The following is a 17,712-nucleotide window of genomic DNA, read 5'->3' on the forward strand; positions in this document are numbered from 1 at the left end:
TACTTGCCATGGTTTCAGGCAAACAATGGTCTTCAATAATTTAGCAAGAAAAAAATGGACTGTAAGGACAATAAGATGATGAACAATTTCATTTTCATTGTGTTCTTCAGTTTCTGAGTCGCCGGGGAGACTGCTAAATAACTCCTCATTCAAAACAGAAATCCCAATGGAAATGAGAAAAATTTTAGCATCAAATTATATTGAAATTATACATCTCAACATTAGGAGTTGTTCTTCCTTCATTTCATACTTCTCCAAGATTTTCCTGCCATATTTCCCAGCTGCTAAAGGATAAAGAGGCAGCATGTTACCAGTGTGTATAGGCTCGGAGGCCAGACCGCTTGGGTTGAACCCAAGCTCCACACTTTCCAGTTCTGTGCCTCAGTTTCCTCATTGGTAGAATAAAGATAAGAATAGTACATACTTATGTATTATGAGGTTAAAGGAATTAATATTGGCAAAGCATTAAGATCAGTGCTGTGTCTGGCACATGAATGCCGAATATTGGGTTTTAAAAAAATAAGAAGAAAAGAAAAGAAAATCTCAAGAGCTTACTGCTCTTGCCAATGTTCTTCCCACCGAAAGCTCTGAGGAAATCAGATTACAAGTGAAACAAGGAGAAATTTCCATCTCAGCACCATTTATTTTCCTTTAGCCTTAAGATTTGCCACAGTGGGAAAATCTATTGAGGAACCAAGTTTGAGTTGCATTCTCAGCAACTACGTATATCTTGGTCAAACCTGGTCTTCAGCATGAATCAACACCCACTGAGGAGAGAACTGTAAAGTTATTCTAACTGACATCAGCCTGAACAATTCCTAGTTGTAAAGTTAATCTTCTTAATCACTGGCAACAGTTCTAATCCCTGGAACTAAGAGATAAGAGTTTTGAGAGAAACCACTGCACGCCTGCTTCAAAAAATCGAAGTAGATAAATGGAAAGGCTATGTTTTTCTTGACATGCTCAGAACAAAGACCTTAGTTGAGAGGGAAAATTTAGAGTAATAAACACAATGAGAGAAATAAAAGGACGCTCCTATTGTTTTGTATAGCTGACATCGCTGCAGGAAGCAGACAGCCAAACGTGGCCAAATGCCCCAGAAGGGCTGCCACTACGGAACCACGGGAAACCTTCATTTAATGTTATGGGAGGGGGGGCGCGGGGGACTGAGTCCTTCTTACAGAAAACAGATAAAAAGAACAGCAAATCTTCACTCCAGAGAGTTGAAATAGCCCCTTCTCATTTCCTTTTTACCTCTCCCCACCCCAATTTGATCCTATTTGCCTGGAATTCCCACAGTGCTGCCCTATTCTCTGCTGAGAAAGATAATCAGCTTTCCTCTTCCCTGCTGATGAACTTGGCCGTGATGTGGACACAGCCATCTCCTGTTATTGTAATTAGACACTGAACTAACAGATACTGAAACCACATACTTTGGTTTGTTTTGACTAAAACAACATAAGGGGGCTCTGAAGGAAATAAGACTTAGAATGAGTGTGTCCACAAGATCCCTCTTAAGCCAAAAATAATCTCTTTCAAAACAGGGAGTCAGATGTGGGCGGAGAATGTCCTGGTTATTGCCACAATGCCCTATCTCCCACCCACACATCTTACATAAGATCATCTTAATACTAAGGTTATAAGATGCCCTTAAGAGTGAACTCTTTCTCCCTCCCCAGAGAAGCGGTATACTATGGTCCTCTTTTTATCCCATTCCTAGAATGACTAGGTACCTGGGAACTGAAAAACAAAAGCTCTTGGAAAAGCTGTTTTCACTTGCGGTGGCAATCAGTACAATAAAGACAGACTTCTTAACACCGTTCAAATTAAAGGAAAGAAAACCTAGTAATGGTGATTAGTTCCCACAAGTCATGATCAGGTGAATTAAAAAGGCTTCAGTAGGAGGAAGGCAGGAGGATGCTGGGGGAGAGGGTGTTGCCCTCAACAAGCTTACAGCATTTTCCCTAAGGGACGATTCTATGACAATGTCTTTCAGAAATGCTGGCATTCTAGATTCTCTTCTTTCCTAGCTATACACCCTATGTCCCCAAACAAATAATCAGAGGCGCAGGAATGCTGAGAGAATTGCACATTGCCACGGAGTATCGGTTTCCTACCTGCCTGACTGTGGGCTAAAGGTTCTTCAGACACCAACTACCCAATGTGATGCCGGCACAGGAAAAGTCCACCCCCAACTTGTCACAGAAAACATCCTTCTCTCCTTCATAGCCACTTCATATCCAGAGATCTCAAAACTTCTCTTCCTTATTCCTCGAAAGAGAAATGTTTCTTTCTTTATTTCACTAATTATATCACTAAACTCTAAATTAAAAAGAAAAAACTAGATCCATTGCCGAGTGTTTTTCAAGGGAGAATACAATCAGTAATTCACCATATCCCACCGCATTTCTTCAGGCTAAAAAACTATAGCACAGAACACCTTGGAACTCTTTTCTTTGTATTCCTTTTAAGTTTTATGACTTCTCTCGAACATGGCTTCTTCTGCTCCTGACATTTTCCTTTATATGTAGATGGAACCTGAAATTAATTTGTATTTCTTTCTTATAAGTAAGGCGCTGCTGTCAAGAGCTCACCCAAATAGAGGAAACAACGCTCCTTCAGCAAATGCCTCATGGAAGCTACAAGAAGCAAAACAGAGTGTTTGTTATTTTATCCACCAAAATCTTTTTTAAGTTTGTTTTAAAACAGGAGGATTAATTTGACTCCTTTGGCTACACAATTACTTGTACTAATAGGATAAAATAATTCTCTATAAGTTGGCATGACGGATGGCTTAAAGTTGACAGGTACATACTGCTATATTTAAAATGGTTAACCAACAAGGACCTACTGTAGAGCACAGGGAACGCTGCTCAATATTCTGTAACAACCTCAACGGGAAAAGAATTTGAAAAAGAACAGATACATGTATATGTAACACTGAATCACTTTGCTGTACACCTGAAACTAACACAACACTGCTAATCAACTGTACTCCAATATAAAATAAAAAGTTTAAAAAAATTTAAAGTTGTCTTATAATCTTTATACCAATCAATAATTATCTGTAGTGATAAAAAATCATCTCACTGCTACCCAACTACCCTATGTTATCAAATACAAAGTTAGGCTCCTGCTGAATTGAATTCCTTGCACATCACTGGTCTTTCTTTCTTTTTTTTTTGGCCATGCTGCGTGGCAAGCGGGATCTCAGTTCCCCTACCAGGGATTGAACCTGCGCCCCCCGCGGCGGAAGTGCGGAATCTTAACCACTGGACCACCAGGGAAGTCCCTCCCATGTTTCTAACATATAAAAACATTCCCGTGATAATTCCTCTTTTCATGGTGAATCTAATGTGATCTTACAGGAAACTTCAGGCTTTCTTCAATCACCAAGTAAGATGAAGGTGATATTATACGTCAAAGAAGTCTTGTGGAAATATTTATTTTGACTGTACGAAGTTTGTTGGGGATGAAGAGGTCGAAAAGGAGGGAGAAATGCATCACATGTATTCTGGAGAGAGTCCACGCATCTTCCTTTCACCACCCTTCATGCCTGTCAGCTCTCTGTTTGCAAATGAAATAACGATGCCATTATTTATCCTGTTGCTGCATTTCTTGCTTATAATAGTATTTGCCATTCTTTCATCCTGACAATTCCCCTCTCTTCTTGGAATTCCTTTGGGCTTGTAACTCCTGAATTCTAAGCCCCCCTAGACTTGCTCTGAGCTCCAATCCCTCAGCTCTAACTTCCTACAAAACACTCCCCCCTGGAAAGTTAGCATCCTCAAAACTCAAGTCGCCATCTCTGCCCATCTCCTCACCTTGAAACTGTGCCTGCCCCAGGGGTCCACTTTCAAGGACCAGCACCCAGTGGCTGAAACCTGGCATCTCTCACTCACCTCTGCCCCACATAGTTGGTCACCTGGTCACCTCAGCAGTACCTCTCACATCGTCTCTTCCGAGCCTGCCCCTTGCTCTAATCACTGCCTTATTTTGAGCTTTCATCATTTCTCACCCAGATTTCTGCACGAGCCAGACTCCTACGTGTCCCAGCCTCTAGGTGTGCTCCCCTCGTCTTCCAAGTCAGCCTCCCCACTGTCGTGAGTCCGTTATGCCCTTGTCTAAAGTCACTGGTTAAAATGTGTCAGCTTATTAGGGCATTCAATGGCCCTCACGTGTGACACCTGCTTGCTGTTCCTGTCTCCTTCCCCTCCAAGTGACTACACATGCTCCGAAACATGGGAAGACATGCCCCACGTACTCTCACGCCAGCCTGTCTCTGCATTTGCACGTTCCCTCTGTCAGGAGCTCCCTTTTCTCTTATTTGCTTGGTTAATTCCAACAGCTCAAATGTCACTTCTCCAGGGAGCCTTCCCTCACCTGACCCAGCCTATCCCCTCCACTGTTCCCCAAACCACCAGGGGCCAATCTGAGCTAGGCGTCCACACAACCTGGACTTTTTCTCTTTCTCCTAAAACTTACTCCACTGTAGTGCTTCTGCTTATCGACCCTTCCTCCCCTCCCCAACTCTGCTCGAGGGGGATGGGAACTGGACTGAGTTCATCTCCTCAGCCCCAGGGCCCAGCGTGCAGACTCAGAGCTCAGCACACATTTGCTGGGTGAAGGAAGAGAATCACAGGGGAAAAGGGAGGAGACCCACCTTACTTGTCTCCTGCGGATGTTTTCTCGCCCTGGGCCCTATGCTGTCACTGCCCTTTCCTCAGTGCCACCATATCTGAGTTAAGGGATGTCTTTAGATGGCAAAAATCACCGGCCTCTTTTAAGCAGTATATCCAGTGACCTCTGCTAGCAAACTGTTCATTCAGCGTAGCAGCCAAAGTCCCAAAAACGGCCTTGAGGTCCTGCCACTTTGTCTCACTCCTCTATAACCTTTCTGACAATGTCACCTGCAATCCAGGCTTTCCTATGTCTGCTCCAGACGCATGGGCTTCCTGGCAGATTCTTTGAGAAACTGCAAGCCTGGTCCTGCCTCAGGGTCCTTACAGTTGCCTAGGATGTCAGACTGTTCTTCCTCCCAACAGCTGCCCTTTCCGGTCTTTGCCCCAGTGTTACAGCTGACACCTCCTTTAACCACCCTGCGCCACACGCTTCCTATTATTACTGCTTCCCTACTTTGTTTTTCTCAGTAGTGTTTATCTGCCACGCTATATATTTTAATTGTTTGTCGCCGTCAAAGAATGCAAGCTCCCTGTAGGGAGGGATTGTTGTCTGTTTCATTCCCTGATGAATCCTCAGCATCCAGTTCCGGGAACACAGCCCGCACTCAGTGAGTCACCTGGCACACTAGATTATGCTTTTCAGGCTTTTAGAAAGCGGCACAAACAACAACAATGAAACAGACAACCTAATTTTAAAATGGGCAAAGGACCTGAACAGACATTTCTTTAAAGAAGATACATCTGGCAAATAAGAAGCACATGAAAAGATGTTCAACATTGCTAATCATGGGAAATACATACCTACAATGAGGTACCACTTCACACTCATTAGGGCGGCTATTATTTTAGAAAAACAAATTAACAAGTGTTGGCAAAAATGTGCAGAAATTGGAACCCTTGTGTACTGCTGGCGGGAATGTAAAATGGTGCAGCTGTTGTGCAAAACAGCATGGTGGTTCCTCAAAATATTGAACAGAAATTACCGTATCACCCAACAATTCCACTCTGGGTGTATATTCAAAAGAATTGAAAGCAGGGACTCAAACACACCCATGTGCATAGTGGTAATATTCACAATAGACAATGAAAGCAAGTGTCCATCGGCGGATGAATGGATAAGCAAAATGGTACGTATGCACACAACAGAATATCATTCAGCCTTAAAAAGGAATAAGATTATGATGCATTCTACAACATGGATAATCTTTGAAGACATTATGATAAGTGATATATGCCAACTATAAAAAGACAAATATTATATGATCCCACTTATAGGAGGCCCCTAGAGTAGTCAAGTTCACTGGGACAGGAAATAGAATGGTAGCTGCCAGGGACGGGGGGCGGGGAGGGGAAGGGGGAGAGAAGGAAGGGGTAGTTAGTATTTAATGGGTACAGAGTTGCAGTTTGGGAAGACGAAAAAGGTCAGCAGATGGATGACACTGATGGTTGCACAACAATATGAATGTATTTGATGCCACTGCACTATACACCTAAAAATGGTTAAAATGGTAACTTTTATTTTATGTGTAATTTCCCACAATTAAAAGGAAAAAGGCGGGGCTTCCCTGGTGGTTGAGAGTCCGCCTGCCGATGCAGAGGACACGGGTTCGTGCCCCAGTCCGGGAAGATCCCACATGCCGTGGAGCGGCTGGGCCCATGAGCCATGGCCGCTGAGCCTGCGTGTCCGGAGCCTGTGCTCCGCAACGGGAGAGGCCACAACAGTGACAGGTTTGCGTACCGCAAAAAAAAAAAAAAGGAAAAAGGCAGCAGAGCTCTTGCCTTAAACTCTAATAAGGAGCCTAATATATAAGGCAGGTAGAAGTGAAGCTGCTGTGGCCAAAGCAGGAATGCAGGGGGAGAGGTGCCGGCTCTGCATGGCATGTCCTTGCTGCCTGCTAGTGGCTCATGGACCCCACAGAGGTTCAGAGCCATCACAAAGGAGGGCCCTGGCTCCATCCTAAAGGGCTTATGCACTGGCTTCACTGTTCTTAAGGAAAGAAAGGTAAAAAGTTACTCCTGGTTCCACTTCTAGGAGGAACATAGCAACAAGGGAAAACGCCATCACCCACAGGCCTTCAGCCAAATGTCAACACTGACTTAGTTTTACAGAAATCACTTTATATCCAGTGGCAGAGGAGACCTGCCAGGGGAAAGAGCAACATTAAGTCACTGGCACCCATATCCAATTATCACTATGTCTCACATTTTCTGAGCCCTTTTCCATAAAAACTCAATCCTCAAAATAAGTCCATCAAGAAGATACAAAAGACATTGTGGATCTCCAGTTTACAAATGAATGAAAACTCAGTGGGCATGATCCGCAGAGGATTACAGAAGTAGAACGGACTTTAGGATAATAATCACTAGCATTGATCAAGGATTTATTAATGATGACACTGGCTCAAGACTTCACATGGACTGTTGGATTTCTTACTTGCAACTAGCCTCTTCCACTGTATTTGGTAGTTACATTATTCTTCCTTTTTAGAGAAGAGAAAGGGTGAGGCTCAAAGAATAAATAACTACCCCCAAATTGAACAGCTTTAAGCAATGGACTGTTCTGAAACGTCTTACTCCAGAGATCATGCACTTAACCAGTATTATTTTGTCCTGCCCATCTGGGTCCCTGACTCTCGCTTTTTGGGAGAGGCCTAATCAGTGCTTCCTTCAGCCTTGAAAGCAAGTACAACTGATGACTCTCCATAGGTCACTGTGTCTTCTAACCCTAAGTTGAACTAATGCTAACAAAATAAATCAATACTCTTATTCCCTAAGCGAAATGCAATGACACTATCACTTAGACTAAGAAGAGATTCCTAGATCCTTTACAATCCTATAAAAATATACATACAAAAATATCCTAAGACCATTAAAATAAACAGTCACACTGGGGTCATCCCATTTAATGTCTCTTTTCTGTAGGAATAAATCTGCTGATCGACAGAGTGCTGACTATTCCCTACACTTTTCTGAGAGCTTCTTCAGAACTTTCCGAGGATGTCTGCTTTGTTCTCCAGAAGTTGGAAAGAGGAGAAATGCTCTGTGGTTTGTCAACAGGGCATTCAGTCAGCAGGGCTGCCCCATAGGATGCAAGGGCTTTGGGCCAGTTGAAACAAATATTAATTTGGAAGAGCATCAAGCAAGGCTCCAACTGGGCAACTCTAAGGGGCAGGCAAGGGGAGGAGAGCGGCAGAGTCGTGCATAGCAGAGCTGCAAGCCGATGGCTAGAGTTCCTCCCACTGCTTCTGAGAGACTTGCAGGGACTATCTCCTTCACAAAAACCTTGAAGTGGCTTCTTGAAAACCACCAAACATATAAACTAACTCTTGCAGCAAAACTCATATATGATATGGGTGTTTTCTTTACTTTAAAGGTTTAGAACCTAAACACCAGCTGTTCCATTTATTTGTTTGTTTGTTTGTTTACTTTGGCCATGCTGCTCGGCTTGCAGGATCCTAGCTCCCCAACCAGGGATGGAACCCGGGCCCCCAGCAGTGGAAGCTCGGAGTCCTAACCACTGCACCGCCAGGGAATTCAACACCAGCTCTCCCTAACTCCATGTGTCACCTTCGCTGTGACGGTGTGATACCGTGAGCACAGACCTGCCACTCCACTAACTCTGGGGACATGGCTTTTCTCTCTTCCATTCTGAACATCCCACGACGGGGCCACAGCGCGCATGTTCCTCTCACCCGAGAACAGGGGATGAAGGAGGGTCTTACCGAGTTCTCCTTCAGCTGCAGCCCCTCCCCGTTGGGAAGTGAGGACCGTCTCTTAGCTGAGTTCCTGTTTGGGGTTGAGGTAATGGCCCCTGCTTTCTTCTTCACGGTGAGCACCTCACAGCTGGCTTGGTCTTCATTGTGTGTGCTCTTCCCGGCATTGATAACCCTGGAGGAGAAGCCAGAAAAGCCGGTCAGACAGAGTGATGTCTGGAGAGCTGAGAGCCCAGTCCCTCAGGTCAGCCCAGGCAGGCTTCACAAATGGCACAAAACGAATGCCCTACTTAATGCACAGGACCTTACAGGCTTGGTGGAGTAAATGGATTTTTAAAAAAATGTTAATTCTACTAGAATATGTTAAAACATTTGCTAAAGCAATGTGCTGAGGTCAGCTCACCTTCGCAGGTGTCTGATAGACGTGATCAACCCCACCAATCCACTTCTAGTCAAAACACTCGAGACAATCACTCTCTTTGCCAATTACATTGAAGACAGACGGCTGGCTCAGGGAATTCTGTTGCATTTCTCCAAGTGATAGAGCAAAACCACCATCAATTTTATCAAAGAACAAGGCAGTAATTTACAGCACACTTTAAAATCCAAGAGAACAGAGAACTGTATTTCATGACTGCCATGACCACTTTTACTTTACACACAGAGAAGTGAATGGATCAAAGGTTTATTCTTTTTTTTTTTTTTTTTTTTGCGGTACGTGGGCCTCTCACTGTTGTGGCCTCTCCCGTTGCGGAGCACAGGCTCCGGATGCGCAGGCTCAGCGGCCATGGCTCACGGGCCCAGCCACTCCGCGGCATGTGGGATCTTCCCGGACCGGGGCACGAACCTGTGTCCCCTGCATCGGCAGGCAAACTCTCAACCACTGCGCCACCAGGGAAGCCCAGGTTTATTCTTTTAAAATTATCTTCACTACTTTATCTTTTCTCATGTAGAATAACACTCCTCACGTTGCATCATCACAACAGACTACAGGGCATGCTGATCTGTACGTGTGGCCCTATGATCTCCTGGCATGTTGATATTCTTTGGCCTAATTACTAATGTTCTGAGCACAGGAATGCTTCAGAAAAACATGCTACATCATTCATAGACCTTTATCTGTATCAGGTGACTGTAGAATGAACTCTTGGGTTTCGGCACCATTTTCTTATTAAGTAAGTAAGCGGAAGCTAAATTAGTTTTCCTGAAAGAGAGCTCTCCTTGATTTGCCATTGGCTGTGTTTTCTTTCCAAAATTTCAACAGTGTCACAGTAGGTGACAGAGTGAGTGTGGAGGATACAGACTCAGTGGCAAGGAAAGAAAGATGCTTTTTTTCAAAATAAGGTAAGATAGATGGAAATCCACCTTAAAAGTGTGGTATATACACCACTCAGTCTTGTTGTACTCCCTCCTAACAATTAATTAGAAGATGATCATTTTCAAATGGCTTTTTATAAAGAATTTTAAATTCTGAAATAATTATAAACTCAGAGTAAACTGCAAAAATAGTATAGTCTCATGCACCCTTCACCCAACTTCCCCCGAAAGCAACATTTTAGATCACTCAAGTACAATATCAAAACAAGCAACTGACACTGATCCAGCACTGTCAGCCAGACTGCAGACCTTATTCAAATGTCACCATTTTTTATATCAAATGGCTTTCAGTATTGAAAACTGTATACACGCTACAATCAAACAGGAAACAGAGCAAATTGAGATCTGAGTGCTGTAAGACTTCAGGGAGTGTGTTTTGAACAGTCTTCTACCAAACCTTGGGATTCTATGGAGGTGTTTGAGATGTTTTAACATTTACTTTAAATTTATTTTTTAAATGTATAAGCATTTGGGGAAAAAGTGCAATAATTTAAAAGTTGATTCCCATCTGTTACATGTGAACAAATACATGCTAGTCTATATATTTTGGGCAGCTTTGGCATAATAAGCCTACTATCTTTTCTCTTTGACCAGTATCACTTGATTGGAAGAAGATCTGTTTAAAAAAATACCATCTGGGGCTTCCCTGGTGGCGCAGTGGTTGAGAGTCCGCCTGCCGATGCAGGGGACACGGGTTCGTGCCCCGGTCTGGGAAGATCCCACATGCCGCGGAGCGGCTGGGCCCGGGAGCCATGGCCGCTGGGCCTGTGCGTCCGGAGCCTGTGCTCCGCAACGGGAGAGGCCACAACAGTGAGAGGCCCACAAACCGCAAAAAAAAAAAATAATAAAAATAAATAAAAAAAAATTAAAAAAATAAAAAAAAATACCATCTGAGGGACTTCCCTGGTGGCGCAGTGGTTAAGAATCTGCCTGCCAATGCCGGACACACGGGTTCAAGCCCTGGTCTGGGAGGATCCCACATGCCGCGGAGCAGATAGGCCTGTGCGCCACAACTACTGAGCCCGTGTGCCACAACTACTGAAGTCCACGCATGTAGAGCCCATGCTCTGCAACAAGAGAAGCCACTGCAACGAGAAGCCTGCGCACCACATCAGAGAGTAGCCCTCGCTCGCCACAACTAGAGAAAGCCCATGCGCAGCAACGAAGACCCAACACAGCCAAAAATAAATAAATTTAAAAAAAATTTGCAATTACTTATCTATATGTAATAGGAAAAAGATCATAAAAGTCATCTACTATCTCCACTATTTCAAATTTCTGTTCACTGAAACTGCTTTATCATTCTTCCTGAGTTTATTATAAATTTCAACTTAACCATATTTTTATAAATGAAAGTCTTTAACTCATTTTACACACGACAGTTTTGTGTAAGATTCGTTTTTTTTTTTAAAGTAGATTGTTGCTTACAGAATATGAAAATCATTGTCCTCGCGGTGGGGGTCCTTCGTAGGAGGCGGGGTTCCCTACTGATCTCCGTGAGGTCAAATCTGCCTCCACACCCTCTCAGGGATGCAGGGAGAGGAAAGGTCAAGGTCTAGTTTTCGGCCCCACCTTCACTCTCTCCTCTAAGGAGGAGGCGTTTTCACAAGGTTTAAGAATACAATGCTGAGCTGCTTCCGGGTAAGATGGCGGAAGAGTAAGACGCGGAGATCACCTTCCTCCCCATGGATACACCAGAAATACAGCTACACGTGGAACAACTCCTACAGAACACATACTGAACGCTGGCAGAAGACCCCAGACCTCCCAAAAGGCAAGAAACTCCCCACATACCTGGGTAGGGCAAAGCGGAGAGATTCCCGCACAGAGGAGCGGTGCCGAGCGGCACTCACCAGCCCGAGAGGCTTGTCTGCTCGCCCGCCGGGGCGGGCGGCGCTGGAAGCTGAGACTCGGGCTTCGGTCAGAGCGCAGGGAGGCGACTGGGGCTGGCGGCGAGAACTCAGCCTGAAGGGGGCTAATGCGCCACAGCTAGCCGGGAGGGAGTCCGGGAAAACCCTGGAGCTGCCGAAGAGGCAAGAGACTTTTTCTTCCCTCTTGGTTTCCTGGTGCGCGAGGAGAGGGGATTAAGAGCGCTGCTTAAAGGGGCTCCACAGACGGGCGCGAGTCGCGGCTGAAAGTGCGGAGCCCAGAGACGGGCGTGGGACGCTGGGGCTGCTGCTGCCGCCGCCAAGAAGCCTGTGTGCGAGCGCAAGTCACTGTCCACACCGCCCTTCCGGGAGCCTGTTCAGCCCGCCACTGCCGGGGTCCCGGGATACAGGGGCGGCTTCCCTGGGAGAACGCACGGCGCGCCTCGGGCTAGTGCAACGTCACGCCGACATCTGCCACTGCAGGCTCGCCCCGCACTCCGTGCCCCTCCCTCCCGCCCGGCCTGAGTGAGCCAGAGTCCCCGAAGAGGCTGCTCCTTTAACCCTGTCCTGTCTGAGCGAAGAACAGACGCCCTCCGGCGACCTACACGCAGAGGTGGGGCCAAATCCAAAGCTGAGACCCAGGAGCTGTGAGAACAAAGAAGAGAAAGGGAAACCTCGCCCAGCAGCCTCAGAAGCAGCGGATTAAAGCTCCACAATCAACTTGATGTACCCTGCATCTGTGGAATACATGAATAGACAACAAATCATCCCAAATTGAGGAGCCAGGAGTCAGTGCTGTGCCTCTGAGGTGGGAGAGCCAACTTCAGGACACTGGTCCACAAGAGACCTCCCAGCTCCACATAATATCGAACGGCGAACATCTTCCAGAGATCTCCATCTCAACACCAGCACCCAGCTTCACTCAACGACCAGCAAGCTACAGTGCTGGACACCCTATGCCAAACAACTAGCAAGACAGGAACACAACGCCACCCATTAGCAGAAAGGTGGCCTAAAATCATAAAAAGTCCGCAGACACCCCAAAACACACCACCAGACGTGGACCTGCCCACCAGAAAGACAAGATCCAGCCTCATCCACCAGAACACAGGCACTAGTCCCCACCACCAGGAAGCCTACACAACCCACTAAACCAACCTTAGCCACTGGGGACAGACACCAAAAACAACGGGAACTACGAACCTGCAGCCTGCAAAAAGGAGACCCCAAACACAGTAACATAAGCAAAATGAGAAGACAGAAAAACACACAGCAGGAGAAGGAGCAAGATAAAAACCCACCAGACCTAACAAATGAAGAGGTAATAGGCAGTCTACCTGAAAAAGAAGTCAGAATAATGATGGTAAACATGATCCAAGATTCTATTTCCAAGATCCAAAATCTTGGAAATAGAATAGACAAAATGCAAGAAACAGTTAACAAGGACCTAGAAGAACTAAAGATGAATCAAGCATTGATTAAAAACACAATAAATGAAATAAAAAATACTCTAGATGGGATCAATAGCAGAATAACTGAGGCAGAAGAACGGATAAGTGAGGTGGAAGATAAAATAGTGGAAATAACTGATGCAGAGCAAAATAAAGAAAAAAGAATGAAAAGAATTGAGGACAGTCTCAGAGACCTCTGGGACAACATTAAACGCACCAACATTCGAATCATAGGGGTTCCAGAAGAAGAAGAGAAAAAGAAAGGGACTGAGAAAATATTTGAAGAGATTATAGTTGAAAACTTCCCTAATATGGGAAAGGAAATAGTTAATCAAGTCCAGGAGGCACAGAGAGTCCCATACAGAATAAATCCAAGGAGAAATACGCCAAGACACATATTAATCAAACTGTCAAAAATTAAACACAAAGAAATCAAATTAAAAGCAGCAAGGCAAAAACAACAAATAACACACAAGGGAATCCCCATCAGGATAACAGCTGATCTCTCAGCAGAAACTCTACAAGCCAGAAGGGAGTGGCAGGACATAATTAAAGTGATGAAGGAGAGAAACCTGCAACCAAGATTACTCTACCCAGCAAGGATCTCATTCAGATTTGATGGAGAAATTAAAACGTTTACAGACAAGCAAAAGCTAAGAGAGCTCAGCACCACCAAACCAGCTTTACAACAAATGCTAAAGGAACTTCTCTAGGCAAGAAACACAACAGAAGGAAAAGACCTACAATAACGAACCCAAAACAATTAAGAAAATGGGAATAGGAACATACATATCAATAATTACCTGAAATGTAAATGGACTAAATGCTCCCACCAAAAGACACAGATTGGCTGAATGGATACAAAAACAAGACCCATATATATGCTGTCTACAAGAGACCCACTTCAGACCTAGAGACACATACAGACTGAAAGTAAGGGGATGGAAAAAGATATTCCATGCAAATGGAAACGAAAAGAAAGCTGGAGTAGCAATTCTCATATCAGACAAAATAGACTTTAAAATAAAGACTACTAGAAGAGACAAAGAAGGACACTACATAATGATCAAGGGATCGATCCAAGAAGAAGATATAACAATTGTAAATATTTATGCACCAAACGTAGGAGCACCTCAATACATAAGGCAAATACTAACAGCCATAAAAGGAGAAATCGACAGTAACACAATCATAGTAGGGGACTTTAACACCCCACTTTCACCAATGGACAGATCATCCAAAATGAAAATAAATAAGGAAACACAAGCTTTAAATGATACATTAAACAAGATGGACTTAATTGATATTTATAGGACATTCCATCCAAAAACAACAGAATACACATTTTTCTCAAGTGCTCATGGAACATTCTCCAGGATAGATCATATCTTGGGTCACAAATCAAGCCTTGGTAAATTTAAGAAAATTGAAATTGTATCAAGTATCTTTTCTGACCACAATGCTATGAGACTAGATATCAATTACAGGAAAAGAGCTGTAAAAAATACAAACACATGGAGGCTAAACAATACACTACTTAATAACGAAGTGATCACTGAAGAAATCAAAGAGGAAATTAAAAAATACCTAGAAACAAATGATAATGGAGACACGACGACCCAAAACCTATGGGATGCAGCAAAAGCAGTTCTAAGAGGGAAGTTTATAGCAATACAATCCCACCTTAAGAAACAGGAAACATCTCGAATAAACAACCTAACCTTGCACCTAAAGCAATTAGAGAAAGAAGAACAAAAACATCCCAAAGTTAGCAGAAGGAAAGAAATCATAAAAATCAGATCAGAAATAAATGAAAAAGAAATCAAGGAAACGATAGCAAAGATCCATAAAACTAAAAGCTGGTTCTTTGAGAAGATAAACAAAATTGATAAACCATTAGCCAGACTCATCAAGAAAAAAAGGGAGAAGACTCAAATCAATAGAATTAGAAATGAAAAAGGAGAAGTAACAACTGACACTGCAGAAATACAAAAGATCATGAGAGATTATTACAAGCAACTCTATGCCAATAAAATGGACAACCTGGAAGAAATGGACAAATTCTTAGAAATGCACAACCTGCCAAGACTGAATCAGGAAGAAATAGAAAATATGAACAGACCAATCACAAGCACTGAAATTGAAACTGTGATAAAAAATCTTCCAACAAACAAAAGCCCAGGACCAGATGGCTTCACAGGCGAATTCTATCAAGCATTTAGAGAAGAGCTAACACCTATCCTTCTCAAACTCTTCCAAAATATAGCAGAGGGAGGAACACTCCCAAACTCATTCTACGAGGCCACCATCACCCTGATACCAAAACCAGACAAGGATGTCACAAAGAAAGAAAACTACAGGCCAATATCACTGATGAACATAGATGCAAAAATCCTCACCAAAATACTAGCAAACAGAATCCAACAGCACATTAAAAGGATCATACACCATGATCAAGTGGGGTTTATTCCAGGAATGCAGGGATTCTTCAATATACGCAAATCAATCAACGTGATACACCATATTAACAAATTGAAGGAGAAAAACCATATGATCATCTCAATAGATGCAGAGAAAGCTTTGGACAAAATTCAACACCCATTTATGATAAAAACCCTGCAGAAAGTAGGCATAGAGGGAACTTTCCTCAACATAATAAAGGCCATATATGACAAACCCACAGCCAGCATCGTGCTCAATGGTGAAAAACTGAAACCATTTCCACTGAGATCAGGAACAAGACAAGGTTGCCCACTCTCACCACTCTTATTCAACATAGTTTTGGAAGTTTTAGCCACAGCAATCAGAGAAGAAAAGGAAATAAAAGGAATCCAAATCGGAAAAGAAGAAGTAAAGCTGTCACTGTTTGCAGATGACATGATACTATACATAGAGAATCCGAAAGATGCTACCAGAAAACTACTAGAGCTAATCAATGAATTTGGTAAAGTGGCAGGATACAAAATTAATGCACAGAAATCTGTGGCATTCCTATATACTAATGATGAAAAATCTGAAAGTGAAATCAAGGAAACACTCCCATTTACCATTGCAACAAAAAGAATAAAATATCTAGGAATAAACCTACCTAAGGAGACAAAAGACCTGTATGCAGAAAATTATAAGACACTGATGAAAGAAATTAAAGATGATACAAATAGATGGAGAGATGTACCATGTTCTTGGATTGGAAGAATCAACATTGTGAAAATGACTCTACTTCCCAAAGCAATCTACAGATTCAATGCAATCCCTATCAAACTACCACTGGCGTTTTTCACAGAACTAGAACAAAAAATTTCACAATTTGTATGGAAACACAAAAGACCCCGAATAGCCAAAGCAATCTTGAGAACGAAAAATGGAGCTGGAGGAATCAGGCTCCCTGACTTCAGACTATACTACAAAGCTACAGTAATCAAGACAGTATGGTACTGGCACAAAAACAGAAAGATAGATCAATGGAACAGGATAGAAAGCCCAGAGATAAACCCACGGACATATGGTCACCTTATCTTTGATAAAGGAGGCAGGAATGTACAGTGGAGAAAGGACAGTCTCTTCAATAAGTGGTGCTGGGAAAACTGGATAGGGACATGTAAAAGTATGAGATTAGATCACTCCCTAACACCATACACAAAAATAAGCTCAAAATGGATTAAAGACCTAAATGTAAGGCCAGAAACTATCAAACTCTTAGAGGAAAACATAGGCAGAACACTCTATGACATAAATCACAGCAAGATCCTTTTGGACCCACCTCCTAGAGAAATGGAAATAAAGACAAAAATAAACACATGGGACCTAATGAAACTTAAAAGCTTTTGCACAGCAAAGGAAACCATAAACAAGACCAAAAGACAACCCTCAGAATGGGAGAAAATATTTGCAAATGGAGCAACTGACAAAGGATTAATCTCCAAAATTTATAAGCAGCTCATGCAGCTCAATAACAAAAAAACAAACAACCCAATCCAAAAATGGGCAGAAGACCTAAATAGACATTTCTTCACAGAAGATATACAGACTGCCAACAAACATGAAAGGATGCTCAACATCTTTACTCATTAGAGAAATGCAAATCAAAACTACAATGAGATATCATCTTACACCAGTCAGAATGGCCATCATCAAAAAAATCTAGAAACAATAAATGCTGGAGAGGGTGTGGAAAAAAGGGAACCCTCTTGCACTGCTGGTGGGAATGTGAATTGGTACAGCCACTATGGAGAACGGTATGGAGGTTCCTTAAAAAACTACAAATAGAACTACCATATGACCCAGCAATCCCACTACTAGGCATATACCCTGAGAAAACCATAATTCAAAAAGAGACATGTACCAAAATGTTCATAGCAGCCCTATTTACAATAGCCCGGAGATGGAAACAACCTAAGTGTCCATCATCGGATGAATGGATAAAGAAGATGTGGCACATATATACAATGGAATATTACTCAGCCATAAAAAGAAATGAAATTGAGCTATTTGTAATGAGGTGGATGGACCTAGAGTCTGTCATACAGAGTGAAGTAAGTCAGAAAGAGAAAGACAAATACTGTATGCTGACACATATATATGGAATTTAAGAAAAAAAATGTCATGAAGAACATAGGGGTAA

General features: G+C 43.1%; 1 protein-coding gene across 1 annotated transcript in view; it reads right to left on the reverse strand.

The window, feature by feature from the left end:
- PPM1H (protein phosphatase, Mg2+/Mn2+ dependent 1H) overlaps positions 1–17,712 on the reverse strand; it is a gene marked incomplete at its 5' end in the record, with an annotated part of 269,728 nt that overhangs the window by 158,192 nt on the left and 93,824 nt on the right. The window contains one exon of the mRNA XM_079714727.1: positions 8,405–8,570. Coding sequence (XP_079570853.1) covers positions 8,405–8,570 — 166 coding nt within the window. The remainder of the gene's footprint in view (positions 1–8,404; positions 8,571–17,712) is intronic.

Source organism: Hyperoodon ampullatus, assembly GCF_949752795.1.
Source record: "Hyperoodon ampullatus genome assembly, chromosome: 11".
NCBI classification, from domain to species: Eukaryota; Metazoa; Chordata; class Mammalia; order Artiodactyla; family Ziphiidae; genus Hyperoodon; species Hyperoodon ampullatus.